We start from the raw sequence: 14587 nt of genomic DNA, 5'->3' as shown, positions 1-14587 counted from the left end.
ATCCTAGCAATGAACAATGTACATAGTCCTTTCTGTGCATAAAATGACACCTCTGGAATGTGGCCATAATGGAAAGGCAAAATAATGGCATGCTAATTGTTAGGAATGCAAGCATCATGCATTCAAAGTTATGTACATAAGAATTTCTCAATATATTTATACCCTTGTGTAAATTGAAACACCACATGCTGCTTAGTTTATCCACACAAGAAGCAGCCTTTAGCTGTAAACCCAAGTAAAATATTAGGCAACATCTTAAGAATTCCAAAATCAATGAACTGATTTTGCCTTCAATGCACATAATTTCTCCCAACCCCATGATGACCTTGGTGGAAAAACATTTTACAGCATAATTATACATTTCAGAGAAGGTTAGTAATTAAAATAGGCCATAACCAAGAAGAATTAATATTTCTACTCTTTTCAGAGACATTAAGAGGCACATGATTCAAGCACTCAAGAAGTGGGAAAAGCACTGTAAACACAAAAAGGTTCAGTGCTATAACTAACCGTTTGTGGTGTAGATGTAAGATTTTCCATTTCTTCATGTGTTACCCAGACATTTCCTGTGGTCTAATATGACCCCAAAGTGAACCAATCACATCCAATGAAAGGAAAGCAGTAACAAAGAGGAAAGGTTGCAGAATATATAAGCAACAGGTACATATAAGGAGCAGGCATGGGCAAAAGCAATGGTTTCTAGATTGTTAAGTACAGACTGATGTAAGATGCAAGCCTGCAGGCAAACATTTCCCTTCAAATAATAACTTAATGTATACCCTGTATTTAAGCAAAATTAGAAAAAGTATAATTCCTCATAATATGACTTCTGGGTGTACTCCTTACACTTAGCAGTGCCAAGTAATACTGTGGGATACTTCATTTTAGTTCCTTAGAGTGCATCTATCCATCTGAAGAAACTTACTGTATCCCCTTGTATACTATGTGCCAATTCACATGCAATGCCAAATCATGGTTGGCAGTACTTGAACAAGTTGTGTTTGTGTACTCATGCCTCTCCTTGCACACTCCAAAGCACTTACAGGTTTGTGGTAAACCATAGATTTTTGTTACATCCGAAAAACTATGGCTTGCCTTTGCTCCAAATCAGGATTGCAAACCAGAGTTTGAAGATCAATCATGTAACACCAAATCATGGCTGGCATTATATGTGAACCACCTCAGTTTAGGCAGGTTGCTTTTGAGACCAAATTATATAGAATGCAATCAGATTAAGTTTATACATAATATAATACATAAATATACATAACATATATTTATGATAAGCCAAGAGCATATGTGGCAATAATTGTTCCAAGAGCACAGGAACTCTGGATCCTAACATGAAATGGATCCTGCTTATTCTTTGTCAGTCAGTTTTCTTTCAAATCACTCTAATAACATAGCAGGTATTCACAAGACGCAGTCACCATCACTCTCACTCCAGCCCCACAATGAGATGTACATATGTAGCCTATATGGATGCAGATTTGCATCTGTATGCACATCCACAGCACAGTATTTATCAAGGCCCCACTGAACTGGCTGACATTCTGCACCCCAGACATAAATAATAAAATGTGATTCAATTGTGGCAGGCAAAACAAGCTGCCTTCAACATGTGCCCCCACCCCACACAAGAAAACAACACAGGTACAACTTCCTTTAGTTCCACTTTTAAAAGGGGATTGATTTCATGTAACATGCCTGAAATAGGGTGGTACTGTATCTTTAAATCCTGGGTTCACAAATTTTGGCTGGCCTTGGTAGCCAACCAAAGGTTTGACTTGTCAGGACTCTGCCTTTCCTCCAGGACAGGTTTTATCCCCAATCTAAGTCGGGTGCCTTTCAAAGGAATCCCCTCCTCCCTTTTGAGTCCCAGAAACTGTGTTGTGTTATACAAGGTACTCAAAGTGTCCTGGAAGAACACAGTAAAATCAAGCCCCACACCTCTTCTCCAGAGCCAAAAACACAAAAGGATCTCTGCTCCAAAATATTCTAAACTGAGATGAGGGTTGGGGGTTGCTTTGCTGCTGTGCTTCCAAATTGCTTGGAAAGCCTTAGAAAAGGAGCAGTACTGTGTGGATGATACTTGCCCCATTCCCCAGCTCCAAATTTGGGAGGCTGGAGGCTTGTCATGCTCAACAGAAGGACATAGGATACTCATCATGGTGAGCAAAATTGTGGACCCCTGCTTATAGTAACAAACATCTAGTTAAAAATATTAGTGTTGCCTAACATTTCAAACATGCCTTTAAATCTTAGCATGCCATAAATGATCCCAAGGACCTGCCTAAAACTGGTATTCTTCCTGCAGTCATTACGTTTTTAAGCACAGTTACTAACCATAACGTTTTGCAAACTTGTTTCAACAGGTCACTTCATTTTGTCATTTTCTAAGAACTATCCCTAACTTTATTTTTATTTTATTATATTTTTCTTTTTTAATGCAGACCTCCACAAATGCAAAATTCTAAAAGATATGCTAGCTTCTCTTTAGTTAAGAGACATCATTGCTTTCCAACTTACCGTTCTTGATGTAGGAGGAGCAGATGGACTTGTTAGTGACATAATCTCTTGAATGGCAAGTCTCAGCTTTAACCTATGTAGAGGGTTACTGATTCCAATTTCACGTTGTATTTCAGTATCAGATAAGGCTGACATTATAGCACCACTTTTCACATTTGCACGGCAAGCAGCTACGTACCAGGCTGGCATCCCAACCCACAACTGGCAAGGAGAAAAACAGGAAGAGGATCACCTACAAGTTTCAAGTTAGAAGCCATGCTGCACTGAGTTTATTATTGTAAAGACTCCTTACCTCTAACCAGACAACCACAGTTGGCCCATCCCACTGAGCAAAGGGTAAACCTTGCCTCCGGGCTTCCTCAAGCAGTTCATGCCTTTAAAAAACAGCAAAATATACTTGTGAAGTGCTTATATTTTTACTGATTATCCTCCAGCGATTTCTCCCTTTGTTTCAGCAACTCTAGGAACACAGCAAATTGTCCAAGAGCGACAGCAGCATGGCAAGCACACTGCATGAGATAAGTAGAAAAGTAACATTAGAATAATGGATTGCACCAGACCTTTGGAAAGCAGAATCCATTACACTGCTGAAGCTCCTGGTCTAAATTAGCTATCATGTGCAGGTGCACTAGAGAAGCACTACCTAGGGGGAATAGTTTCTACAGGAAAGGTTTGGGCAGTCTCAATATGAAGGGGTTTCAGAACCTGTATTTACTGTTACCAAGAACCACTGACAAGTATATTAAGTAAATGCATGCAACATTCTTTTGGGGTTCTGATTTTTTAAGCAGTGTGGGAAATGCTATCTTTTGGGAAAGTCTATTAGTGATCTTTTTCCTTAAGACCTCTTATGACATTGAGGATTCTAAGGGTTCCTAACACAATTTGAGAAGTACCATCCCTTAAAATTCGAAAACAAAGCAGAAGAGGGCTGAAACTATTTTCTACCTTATTTTATTATATGACTATGAGTGCATGTTCTCTACTCTAAAACATATGCTCATTTTCTAAATACACATTAGACACAGTGAAGGGAGAAACTGTATGTGAAAATGCTAGGGAGTATAATGGTAGATGAGCTGAGGAACTTGACTGTTCTGTAGCCTAACAGATTCACTCTTCTTCGGTTGTCAACAGCACGCACTACAAAAGTACAGTTCTACAATACAATTTTTTTAAAAAAAATCAACTCAAACAGTTTAAAATCAAATGCTAGGACAAAAGAATTTATGTCAAGAATTTTTGTTTGACAGCACATGACAAGTTATGGCAGGATTCATGAATTATACCTAATTCATGAAGATGCTGACAGGGTTTTGCTGAAAATGTTTCAGCAGAATATTCTTTAATATTAATCTTGCAAGGAAAATAATTCAAAAAGGTAATGGCTGATGTTTAACACAAATCTTTTAAACAAGAGTTTCCCAATACATCACACATTCACATTCTGCAAAAGTTAAATTAAAATCAACTTACCCTGATTTTGCACTACCACACCAAATGGAAAATTTAAAAGGAAATAAAGAAAATAAAATGTAAAACTAAAACTTGAAAATCACTTAATTTAGATAAAAGTGAATATGATAGTGTATGGTGATGCACTATGGGTGAATAAAAGATAGACAGAACACTGACTGATAAGACGAGCAATGTATTTATTTTTCTACTTACAGGATAACACAAAATGAATTTCCTCTAACAACCTTTCCCCTGTCCCACTCTGTACCCATGTTATTCACTCAGGTCCTGAGACTCGCTGTACCAGCAAAGATTATTTATTTATATTATTATTTCAACCTACAGCTGTTTCTCAGTTCCCAATGCATCATATAATAATAGTGATAAAATGAACAGGAAACAGTATTTTAAAAAGACAACAGCATAAAGGCACTTTGAATCTCACCAAATCATGATGCTATGCTATGGGAAAACTGCATACAGACATGGGGATTTGGGACTTTCCCCTTCTCTCCCTATGGGCCCCTAAAATCTACTCCCGAGGATCCCCCACACCCTGGAGCAGATTTGGAGGCGATGGCTGCAGGAGAGAGAAGGGGGAAGTTGTGCAAGTGGAACTCTGTTTTTTGAGCTCAGCAGCAGCACGGGATACAATCCAGTATAGCCATCTTTCACTCTAGCTATTCTTAAAGGTTCACTAAAGATGCATAATTTAAAGGAAAACAGCAGACATTTCTTAAGATAAACCTGATTTTTTGTCATAGTTTTATATCCATTTTCTTGATTTCTTGAGATTTTTGGTAACAGGAAAATTCAATTCTAACTTGAAGCAACAGTTTGCAGAACATTCACTGTTTGGATATCAGAACTGAGGAGAAGTTAAAACTTACTTTTTTTGCAATTTTCTATTTTTTTCTGCTTGTCCTCCCAATTTTCCAAGTCCCAAGCCATCCTGAGTTGAACTGTCTGCTTCCATTACACTAACTGCAAGAATGAAAAAAACCTGTCATGTACTTCTTGGAATTAACTTTAGCACGCAGCAGAATTACAGTAATGAATGTCATTTGTGTTTATTTCCAACATACAAGTTTGTTTGCAGTACAACAGTGTAAAATGTTATATATACATTGGGCAGGGTCCAGAATTAAGACACAGCAGTTACATTTGCGTTAGAGGAGACAGAGGGAGGCAGGCAATTTTTGCCCATTTTCCTTCCCCCTGAAAATGTGCTCTGGAGAACTGGGCTCTCCAGAAGAGAATGAGAGACAGCGGTGAGGGATGAAGATGGAATTAGTGGATGGGGACCCTTTCTCCAGCAGGGAACTTCCAGTGGATCACAGTTGGTCCTATGAGCAAAAAGAACTCTTTCCTTTATGGAAGTGACTCTCAAGTTCCAACTGTATAGTTCAAAAGCCAGTAAACCTTTGTTTACCAAGAGACAATGAACATCAATATAAAATGGAGACACCCTGAGCTCCTTAGAGAAAAGGTGGGATATAAACACAGTAGTAATAAATAAAATATTATGATTGTAGTAGAAACTGATACACCTACATTTCCTGTAGCTATCAATTTCCTGCAGCTACTTTAACTGATGATTTCAAAGCCACATAACAATTGAACAAAAGGACTTTCCTTGATATGTAAAATTGAACCCTGTATCATTGGATTTTTATATCTATCTGCTTTTCTACATCTTTAGGATGTATGCCGATTTATACTACTTATACACCACTTGGAAATACTTCTAAATAAATCCATCCATCTACTTAAGAGCCCACCCCTAGTCTCCTTAACATACTCAGTGGTGGATGCTGTGAATTGACCCAGATGGGTAGGCAAAGGCCAGGGACTGCTTGGTCACTGCTTTGGGGTCTCATGGCAGTGAGGTGCAAGACAATGGTGCTTACGTGATAAGCAGCACAAGTAGTATTTTGAACAGCAATCAAATAAATATAAAATGCTTACTAAGGTCAGTTCTGGAAAAATCACAGTCATCTGCCTCAGATCTAATACCTTGCATTTTGGACTTCTGCTGAGACAGACATCGGCATACCCAAGGAAGCCAACTTCCACTTATGCCTATACTAGCATAGGTAGGTGTAATCTGCATACCACACAGCTAGGACTTCTTTACCTTATACCCTATACAACGATTAGCCTGAGAATTGCTGTGCCTTCTGTTCTAGGTACAATAATGCACCAACCTTGTCCTCCGCTCTCTTTGCTGATCTGTCCAGGTCGACCCTTTTCTTTCTTACCAAATAGGCGCCCGATTGAGGATTTTATCCCCTTCTTTTTAGGGGCTTTGTGAAGGGAATCTTGGCTACTATTACTGCTGCTGGGATTGCTTACTTGTCCATCTTGAGAACCTGTGGAACTGTAGAGCAGATACAGTTAAGTCTATAAAAATATGCACTATACACATTTTGGGTTATATTCAACCCAATTAGTCTGTCCACACAAGTATTTCTGTGAAAGTGTCTTCGGGATTTTCTGTTTGTATTCTATTTTCTGTTTTGTTCTGTTTCAATTGTACACCACCCAAAAACAGTAATAGCTGGTATAAAATTCTGTAAATAACTAACTAAATAGCAAACAATGGAAGTAGAAGTCTGAGGAGAAAGGGAGCCAAGGAGGAGAAAGGGGAAGTTGAGGAAACACACAGTATGAGCTGTTGGGAGTCAATGAGAAATCCTGAAACTAGGAGTTTGCATCCAAGGACTCCAAAAAGCCAATATCATATACTGATTTTATGTTACGTGACAAAACATAGGATGACAGTCTTCAGTTTAGCTATATTCTATTTAAACATAACTTACTTTCTTAGATCTCTTAAATCTTCATGGCTCACTGTATGCAAGGCACCCTTATAGGTTCTATCCAAATGCAGAGATCGAGGTGAAGAGGGTGGTGAGGTCTCACATTTTATTGTAGCCTTGTCATCTCTAACTTCTTCTCTTGAAACTGGAGACTGCAAACAAAAACAATTTAAGTATTACTTCATCTCTAAGAGGCAGAGTACTCACAGTAAAGAGTCTTAGGTGTTATAGATTTTATAATCTCAACAGCTGCTACATCTATATGCTTCTGTTTCAACAAAGAAAAATTGTATGCAATGATACAATATCTTGTTCTAACCAATCCAAGTTCATGTATTATCTAGGGTCTGCCAGTTTACACAGAACACATATTTCTTGCAGTTATAAGCATTTGAAATAGACTTTGGTGGAATCTGAGACTAATTTTGAAGTCAACGCCCAGAATTCAGAGGGGTATTTAAACGGATTTCTCTTGTCCGTGGACATGCTTTGAGCATCTGTTCCAAGTTCTGATGGTATGCATGTACTATTTTCTGGCATGGCTCAGGTTCCTTCCCACTTTGCTTTGGTAGAAACCTGAAGTGAAGAATAGGACTGAACTTCTACCTGTTCTAATATCTGCTCTACTGCTGCAGGGATTGTAAGGGGATTAATCAGCCATGGAGAAAATACACAAGGAATACCTACTATGCACAATGCAAACATAGCTCTTCAACTGGAAGGGAAGACATTCTAAATGGCAGGTGTGTAGACTTCATATATCTTTATTTGTCCCCCACCTTCCCTTAATAGCAAAGTGTTACCATAGAAATAGTATAGGGAGATGAGCACACCTGGCAAGCAAGAGAGCAGTGGAGGTATGCATGGAGAACTCTTTGTTCTGGTCATGATGATCAAAAACCACTTACATTTTAAAAATACAGTTTAATTATACTAGACTTTATTGTTCAAGATTCCACAGAGATTAATGGCTGAAGAGTTACCTTTCTATGATGTTTCCTTAAATCACTAGGCTGACAGAAGCATGCAAAGAAGAGAAATTAAGATAAAGCAGGTATTTTGATTATTCAAACTAGAAAGCATGAACACATGGGACGATTTTCGCAGTTATAAAACATTCTCCGGGAGAAGACAAGCCATATGCTCTATTTAACCTACTCATGAAACCATTGCTCAAACAGACCACTTCTCTAAACTGAAAATATTTACGCATAACCCTGGAAAGCAGCATTTAAGATTGATGCAGACATAATGGATGGAATACCTTAACCATAAGTAAGGGATCACTCTGGAGTGTAAATTACCTTCATGTATTGTTGCTGCAGTATCACACGTCAGTTTTAAAAATTGGATTCTTAACACTAGTTAAGCATTGCTATAAATGACTTTTTTTTAACATGAGGGATTATTTTTAAGTAATTTTCTAAAAGCCACATAAATAAAGGACAGAAGTAGAGTGCTCTTTCTGCTTCTTCTACCACGGACCAAAATGTCAGAAACCTTCCATAAACATTGGTTTTGAGCTGAGTCCCTTGGAGATGACCAAGTAAATTCTCATTTCTCCTGCTTGAAAGGTAGGAAATGGGAATCACAATCCCCTCCCCCTGCTGAACCTTTCATGTCAAAGCTGAGCAAAATGCATTGTAGAAATAAGGAAAAGGAACAGCACAAGCAAGAACAAAAAGAGTACCCAAGGCCCTGGACTAGAGACCTTGGAGGGAAGCCAAGAGTGATGGAAAAGCCAGGTAAGAGTGGAGTGCAGTGTAAATGTGATTAGTTGCAACTCTATACCTAGAGTGGGTGGCGCTGTGGTCTAAACCACTGAGCCTCTTGGGCTTGCTGATCGGAAGGTTGGCAGTTTGACTCCGTGCAATGAGGTGAGCTCTCATTGCTCTGACCCAGCACCTGCCAACCTAGCAGTTTGAAAGCACACCAGTGCAAGTAAATAGCATTTCTGTGCACTCTGGCACTCTTCATCGTGTTCCACTGCACCAGAAGCAGTTTAGTCAAGGCAACATGACCAGGAAAGCTGTCTGTGGACAAACGCCAGCTCCTTCGATGAGCACCGCACTCCACAGTCACCTTTGGCTGGACTTAACTGTCCAGAGGTCCTTTACCTGTATCTTTTATCTCTACCTAGAAGGATGTAGCCTTGGACACCTCCCAGGGACTCAACTCATGTTTAACATTCATGGTAAATTTCCAACATTCCGTTCCAAATTAAGTGTGCATGTGGGGGAGGTGTCAAAGTTGAACATACACTAGACAACTTCTGATGGGTGGGTTAGGTGGTTGCATGCTACATGCAAATAGTCTGAAACTCCTGATAAAGGTGACCAGTATACAAACACAAGAATACAAGACACACAGAAAAATGGGGAACAACACAAGAGCTAATCATAGGGATTTCCCCCTGGAAAGAAAACAGAGACACTTACTAGCGTCATGATGCCTAGTCTGTCCACTTCTCGAGCAGGACTATGTGGCATTCGTCGCGGGGTGGAACGACCACTGCCAGGTGGAGAGGAGCCAGAAAAGGAGCCACCAGGAAAGGGAGGAGGAAGAGAGCTCAATGACCGAAATCGGCCAAGATTCTCTAAACTCCCACTACCAACACGGCTTTCAATTTCCTCTGCTCGCTGCTCAGTGTTTTCCTTTTCTTCTTGTATCAGTCTAAAAAGAAAGAAAGAATGCAATTCCTTTATGCAATGTATCTGCCACAAGACGCACATTTTATCCAATGTTATCAAAGCTTCACTGCCATCAATTAACTTTTGCTATTTTCATCAATAACTCAAGTATGATAAGCTGTTTAAGGGTACAGTTTAAGGTTCTTGAACGGCTTAGTTGACAAACAAATCAGCTCCCAAATGGTGATAACCTGGAAGTGTTCCGGTTTTCAAACGGTTTTTGGAAGCCGAATGTCCGACGCAGCTTCCGCTTGAGTGCAGGACGCTCCTGCAGCCAATCGGAAGCTGCGCCTTGGATTTCGAACGGTTGCAGGAGTTGAATAGACTTCCGGAAATCATTAAGTTTGAGAACAAAGGTTCCACTGTACTTCTTTACAAGTCCTCATGAAAGGTACAGTATTACTACTGGAATTCTACTGAAGAGGTACTCATTTGGGACTGCATCCAACACTGTCCCTTCATGGATATATGCAGTATTTGATCTAACAGAGACTTCTGTGAGGAAATAAGATTGTGAGGCTATTTTTGCATTTTGCCCCCAGCCTGCAGCCTCCTACACTGTTCTCTGCATATATATCCCTTTCGGGGGGGGGGGGGAATTCTTCAAGAGTGGCAGCTACTATTAAAGCTAGGTAGGGACATTAAATTTACTTAAAGCTCTTTTTCATGAAAAATAATTTGCTGTTTGTCTTTAAGGCAAATGATTCAACACTCACAAAATAACCAAATACAGCAGATCTTAAATTTTTGCTCTGTGTTCACAGACATGATCCTTCATTAAGAAAAAGTAAAGATTCATGCTGTTTGGAGAAGCCATGCTACTACCACAGCAGTTAGAAATAATCACATTGAGTTAATTTTTCAAGAACTCTGGCAAAGTGACAATGTAGAAAAATCATATCTATATCCATGCAAATGAAGAGCACTGGGTAAATTAAACACACCTATTGCTATAACTTCTGTGAACGAAAAGAAATGAGAGTAAACAAACTAGACGTACAGGAAGAATACATTCTCACATCAAATAGTGGAAATTTAAGTTAATGATACAAATGTATACTGTACCTAATTTCATTGTTGATGGCATCCAACTGTTCCTGAAGCATCATGGCTAAAGTCTGGGCATCTGCCTGACCACTAGGTGACAAGATGTCAACTGAGCTGAATATTGTTTCTCTGTCATCCTCACCGTCTGAGATATCAACATCGCTCTCAAAGGCTTGTGCAACATTTGCCAACACACTTGCTTGTTGTGCACGCTCCCAGTCTTGCTCATTAAGAGTCTGAACCTGTTTAATATATGTGATCTGAGTTTTAATTGCAAATTTCTCTCAGTTAACATATAGATAAGATAAGATAGACAGATAAAATCACTAAGACTTAACTTACATGCTGCAGTAATCCATCAAGGCAGCAATATTAAGAATGCAATAAAACCAAAACAATAATTGTAATATCATGTTCATAGTCATTATTATTTCTATCGAATAAGATAGATTATAAAAAATCAAGATATAGTACATAAATGCAACATTATGTAAGTGAAACAAAAGATAATTCCATTACTTAAGTTTCTTGAATAGCTTTGGAAACTTCAGTTTTTTAGATGAGAATTTTGTTTTTGTCATGACCTCATTCTAGCTGCCTAACAGTAATTAGCGGGGGGGAAGGACACCCAAAATTCAGTAATCCAGCTTCCCACAATTAACTCAGTGTGTCAAAGCAGCAATGCCATCTATTTATTACTTCACACAAATAATTCAAATCCAGCATTTGGAACTAGGTGCACAGCTTTAGCTGGTAGGAAAAAGAAAATGATCAGACCACTCTGTTCCTTCATAAAGGAATTTCATATGGAACGTCTACATATCTGAGTTTCCTTGGTCCAGAGGGGTTCAAATTAGATAAGTAATACCGTATTTTTTGCCCCGTTGACCGCATCGACCCATAGGGTGCGCCTAGTTTTTTTTGGGGGGGGGAGAAAAAAAATTATTCCCCCCCCCCCAGGCGTGGGGCTGACTGCTATCTGCAAGCCTAGGGAGACCGTCGCGACGTCGTGCTCATCTCCCCAGGCTTGCAGAGAGCTGCCCGAAGCCCGGGGTGCGCGCCCCAGGCTTCGGGATGCAGGCAGCTCTCCGCAGGCCTTGGGAGCCCGGCGGGAACTCCTGCGGGCTCCCAAGGCTTGCAGATAGCTTCCTGAAGCCTGGAGAGCGAGAGGGGTCAGTGCGCACTGACCCCTCTCGCTCTCTAGGCTTCAGTGAAAGCCTGCATTCGCCCCATTGGACGCACGCACATTTCCCCTTCATTTTTGGAGGGGGAAAAGTGCGTCCTATAGGGCGAAAAATACGGTAAATCATTTTCTTTTTTCCTTCTGTATGCTTTTTGCTTCTTTTCATAGTAACACCCCTTTTTTGGTTTGCGCTACCCTGTTATTCTGTTCATGGACAGTTCTTTGACCCAGCAGAGGCTTCTGTGAACAAGGGAGAACGAGACTATTTTATTTTATTTTCTTATTCCTCTTTCCCTCTGCCCCACCAGGGTGGGGTTTGGGGGGACTGTCCAGAATAGCATGGGAGGGCTGCATAAGAAAGGGGAAATTGCAAAAGAAACCTGTCAATCAATCACCCTCCCTTTCCCTTCCATTCATGAAAGCCTCCGCTGGATCAAAAAGTCACAGAGTTTTAAGTCACATTTTGCAAGTAGTACTTTTGATCCACCCTCAAGTCTTTGATAGTCAAGAACATCTTCAAACTTGTTTTAATATGGACCTTATTTTGTATATATAAATATCATTTCAATAGGCTTCATATAGCTTTGAGATGAAAAACTGTGTGTTAAAACATGCTATTATAAGAGTGCTTTAACAAAAAGTTCATACCTTTGAAGGTTCATCTCGCAGAGCTGCCAAACGTCCTTTTTGTGGACGCCTTAACACTGAGGTGCTATAAGAATCTGTTTGATTGTCAGCTATGGCTGAAGGTGCCAGTGGATATCTGAAATCTGGCACACTACCCAGATGTGGTCGACTGAAACCAGAGCAGATACCATATTTTGCATTAATAAGAGACACTCTCTCAAATGTCAGTAATTTAGATGCAGGCATTCATCTAGCAATATTTTATAATGAAGAAAAGCATATGTGTTGTTACTTATACCTATGATGAAGGGAAGGGCCTCTGATCCTCATCTGGTCATTTTCAGACCTCATTGCTTCAATGTTTAGTACCAGTTGATCCTACAAAGAAAAGCAAGTAATAAATTCCTTTTACTGTTATATATTTCTTTTCAAAACATAAATCACATACATTGGTTCATAAGGTTAGTATTGTTTTGAATTTCTAATGTTCAAGGCCCATCTCAATGAAAAGTTTTTTCAAAAACCATTTTGGTCAACTGTCCCTCACTTACTTATTATTTCTAGAATGGCTCTGAATAACTATGATATTTCAAAGGACAGGGGACTGGGTCTATTCCTCCCTGCACCCCAACAGCTGGGATGGCTAACCAGTTTTGGCTCAAGAGCCACATTTACCTTTGGGCCAACCCTCCAGGGAACCATATGCCAATGGTAAGTATACCCACCTCAGGCTCTCACATGCACAACTCCCCCTCCTCAAATAATCCATGCAGATTATCTGAAGGGGGTTATAGACCCCTCTTCTGTCAAATGATCAATCTGATGACTGTAGAAGGGGCAATATGTCAATGTTAGTACTGCGTCTACTACATTTTTTCTTTTTGCTACCTCCACCAACATCGGGGGGCAGAAAGAATTACATGGGGGAGGTGTAATTAGGCCCCAAACTGGAAGTTAGCCACCCCTACTGTAAAGAGAAAAAACCTCAGCAAGTTTCTGGGAATGTCTAAACAAAAAATGACTCCATTACAGATGTATGCTTTCCGGGCATTAGTGATCCTTGGGCTGTTGCAGCATGATCTGTGGTACAATCAACTTCGAAGCAGGCATTTTTTTTAACAGTTGTGGTAGTTTATTCTTTTTCTCATGCCTAATTTTGTTTCACTGCTTTACAACCATGCTATAAAGTAATGCATTTCATTTTCAGTCAATACCTTTTCATTCTGAAGCTCTTCAACGTGTTTCTTAGCATTTTCAACTTCACGAACAAGAGCATTCTGGAACAAAATTAAGTTCATTAGGACTTTAGAATGTGACCCTTTGCAATACTTAGCATTTTAAAGTTTTTAAATACTATCAAAAAGTTATAGATGTGAGCACCTGCTTGTTTAACTCTACTTGTTTGCCTCTTTGGCTCAATTTAAGATACATGAGCTCTTGTACACTCTCCTTAAATAAGATAAACATTAATATAAGAGAACTACATATAGTTCTTTATCACCTGGTTCCAGGGTGGTGTATAATAAAATACGCTTAACAAAAGATCTATCCATCCATCCATCCATCTAAAGAGCCATCTATCTACAAGTAGACAAAGCTGTAAAAAGAGCAACAGATTGCAGAGCAGGAACCTCACACCGCTGTTTTAACACACTTAACACAAAAGGTATATTCCTAGGAGAAGTTTCTCTGCCCATAACAAAGTAGTAGTGTTACCACAGCTGTGCACTAGACATCCCCACGGTTTATATAGTTCTTTCGCTGGCTCTCTGTCTTGCCATAAACAGAAGGCTAAATATCCATCAATAAATTGGTAAACTACAACTGAAGCTGCTGTTGCATTTCAAGCAACATTCATAACATTCACAATTACTTTATCTTCCAGGGCAGCCATTCTTTCTTTAAGGTGAAGCTGAAGTCTCTCATTGGATTCAGACAAAAGTTTATCAACGGTATCAGATAAACGTTTATTATGCTCTTCATTCATTTTTTCTCTTTGTCGAGCCTAGATTTTGGGATGTGCGGGAAAAGGGCATAATAAGAAACAAAGTGAGTTTATAAGCATTTGTACACATCCAAAAGCAAAAATCACATAAGCCAACTCTTTTTTCTGTCTCTAATTTGTAGAAATACTGAAGGTCCCAAAGTTATTGGGCTATACATATTTTTCACGATGCTCTAATTTATAGCATAATATATATTTGCTTTTCCAGATTCAAGCCTGAGCCTGC

At 39.4% G+C, this 14587-nt stretch overlaps 1 protein-coding gene across 6 annotated transcripts in view; it reads right to left on the bottom strand.

The window, feature by feature from the left end:
• Positions 1-14587, bottom strand: part of PPFIA1 (PTPRF interacting protein alpha 1) — a 53764-nt gene that overhangs the window by 10539 nt on the left and 28638 nt on the right. For 3 of the 6 annotated variants that reach the window (XM_083422505.1, XM_083422503.1, XM_083422504.1), the window contains exons 11-22: positions 14230-14361; positions 13571-13633; positions 12655-12734; positions 12378-12525; positions 10565-10788; positions 9248-9482; positions 6810-6961; positions 6195-6367; positions 4878-4971; positions 2822-2903; positions 2530-2730; positions 511-573 (exon numbers count right to left, since the gene is read on the bottom strand). In XM_083422505.1, the coding sequence (XP_083278631.1) occupies positions 511-573; positions 2530-2730; positions 2822-2903; positions 4878-4971; positions 6195-6367; positions 6810-6961; positions 9248-9482; positions 10565-10788; positions 12378-12525; positions 12655-12734; positions 13571-13633; positions 14230-14361 (1647 nt within the window). Of the gene's footprint in view, positions 1-510; positions 574-2529; positions 2731-2821; positions 2904-4877; positions 4972-6194; positions 6368-6809; positions 6962-7792; positions 7823-9247; positions 9483-10564; positions 10789-12377; positions 12526-12654; positions 12735-13570; positions 13634-14229; positions 14362-14587 lie in introns of all 6 variants that reach the window. The other 3 variants (XM_083422506.1, XM_083422507.1, XM_083422502.1) reach the window with 2 other exon arrangements.

Source organism: Podarcis tiliguerta, assembly GCF_965153285.1.
Source record: "Podarcis tiliguerta genome assembly, chromosome: 1".
NCBI lineage: Eukaryota > Metazoa > Chordata > Lepidosauria > Squamata > Lacertidae > Podarcis > Podarcis tiliguerta.
The sequence above is the reverse complement of the archived record's forward strand: the minus strand, read 5'-3'. Positions and strand labels throughout refer to the sequence as shown.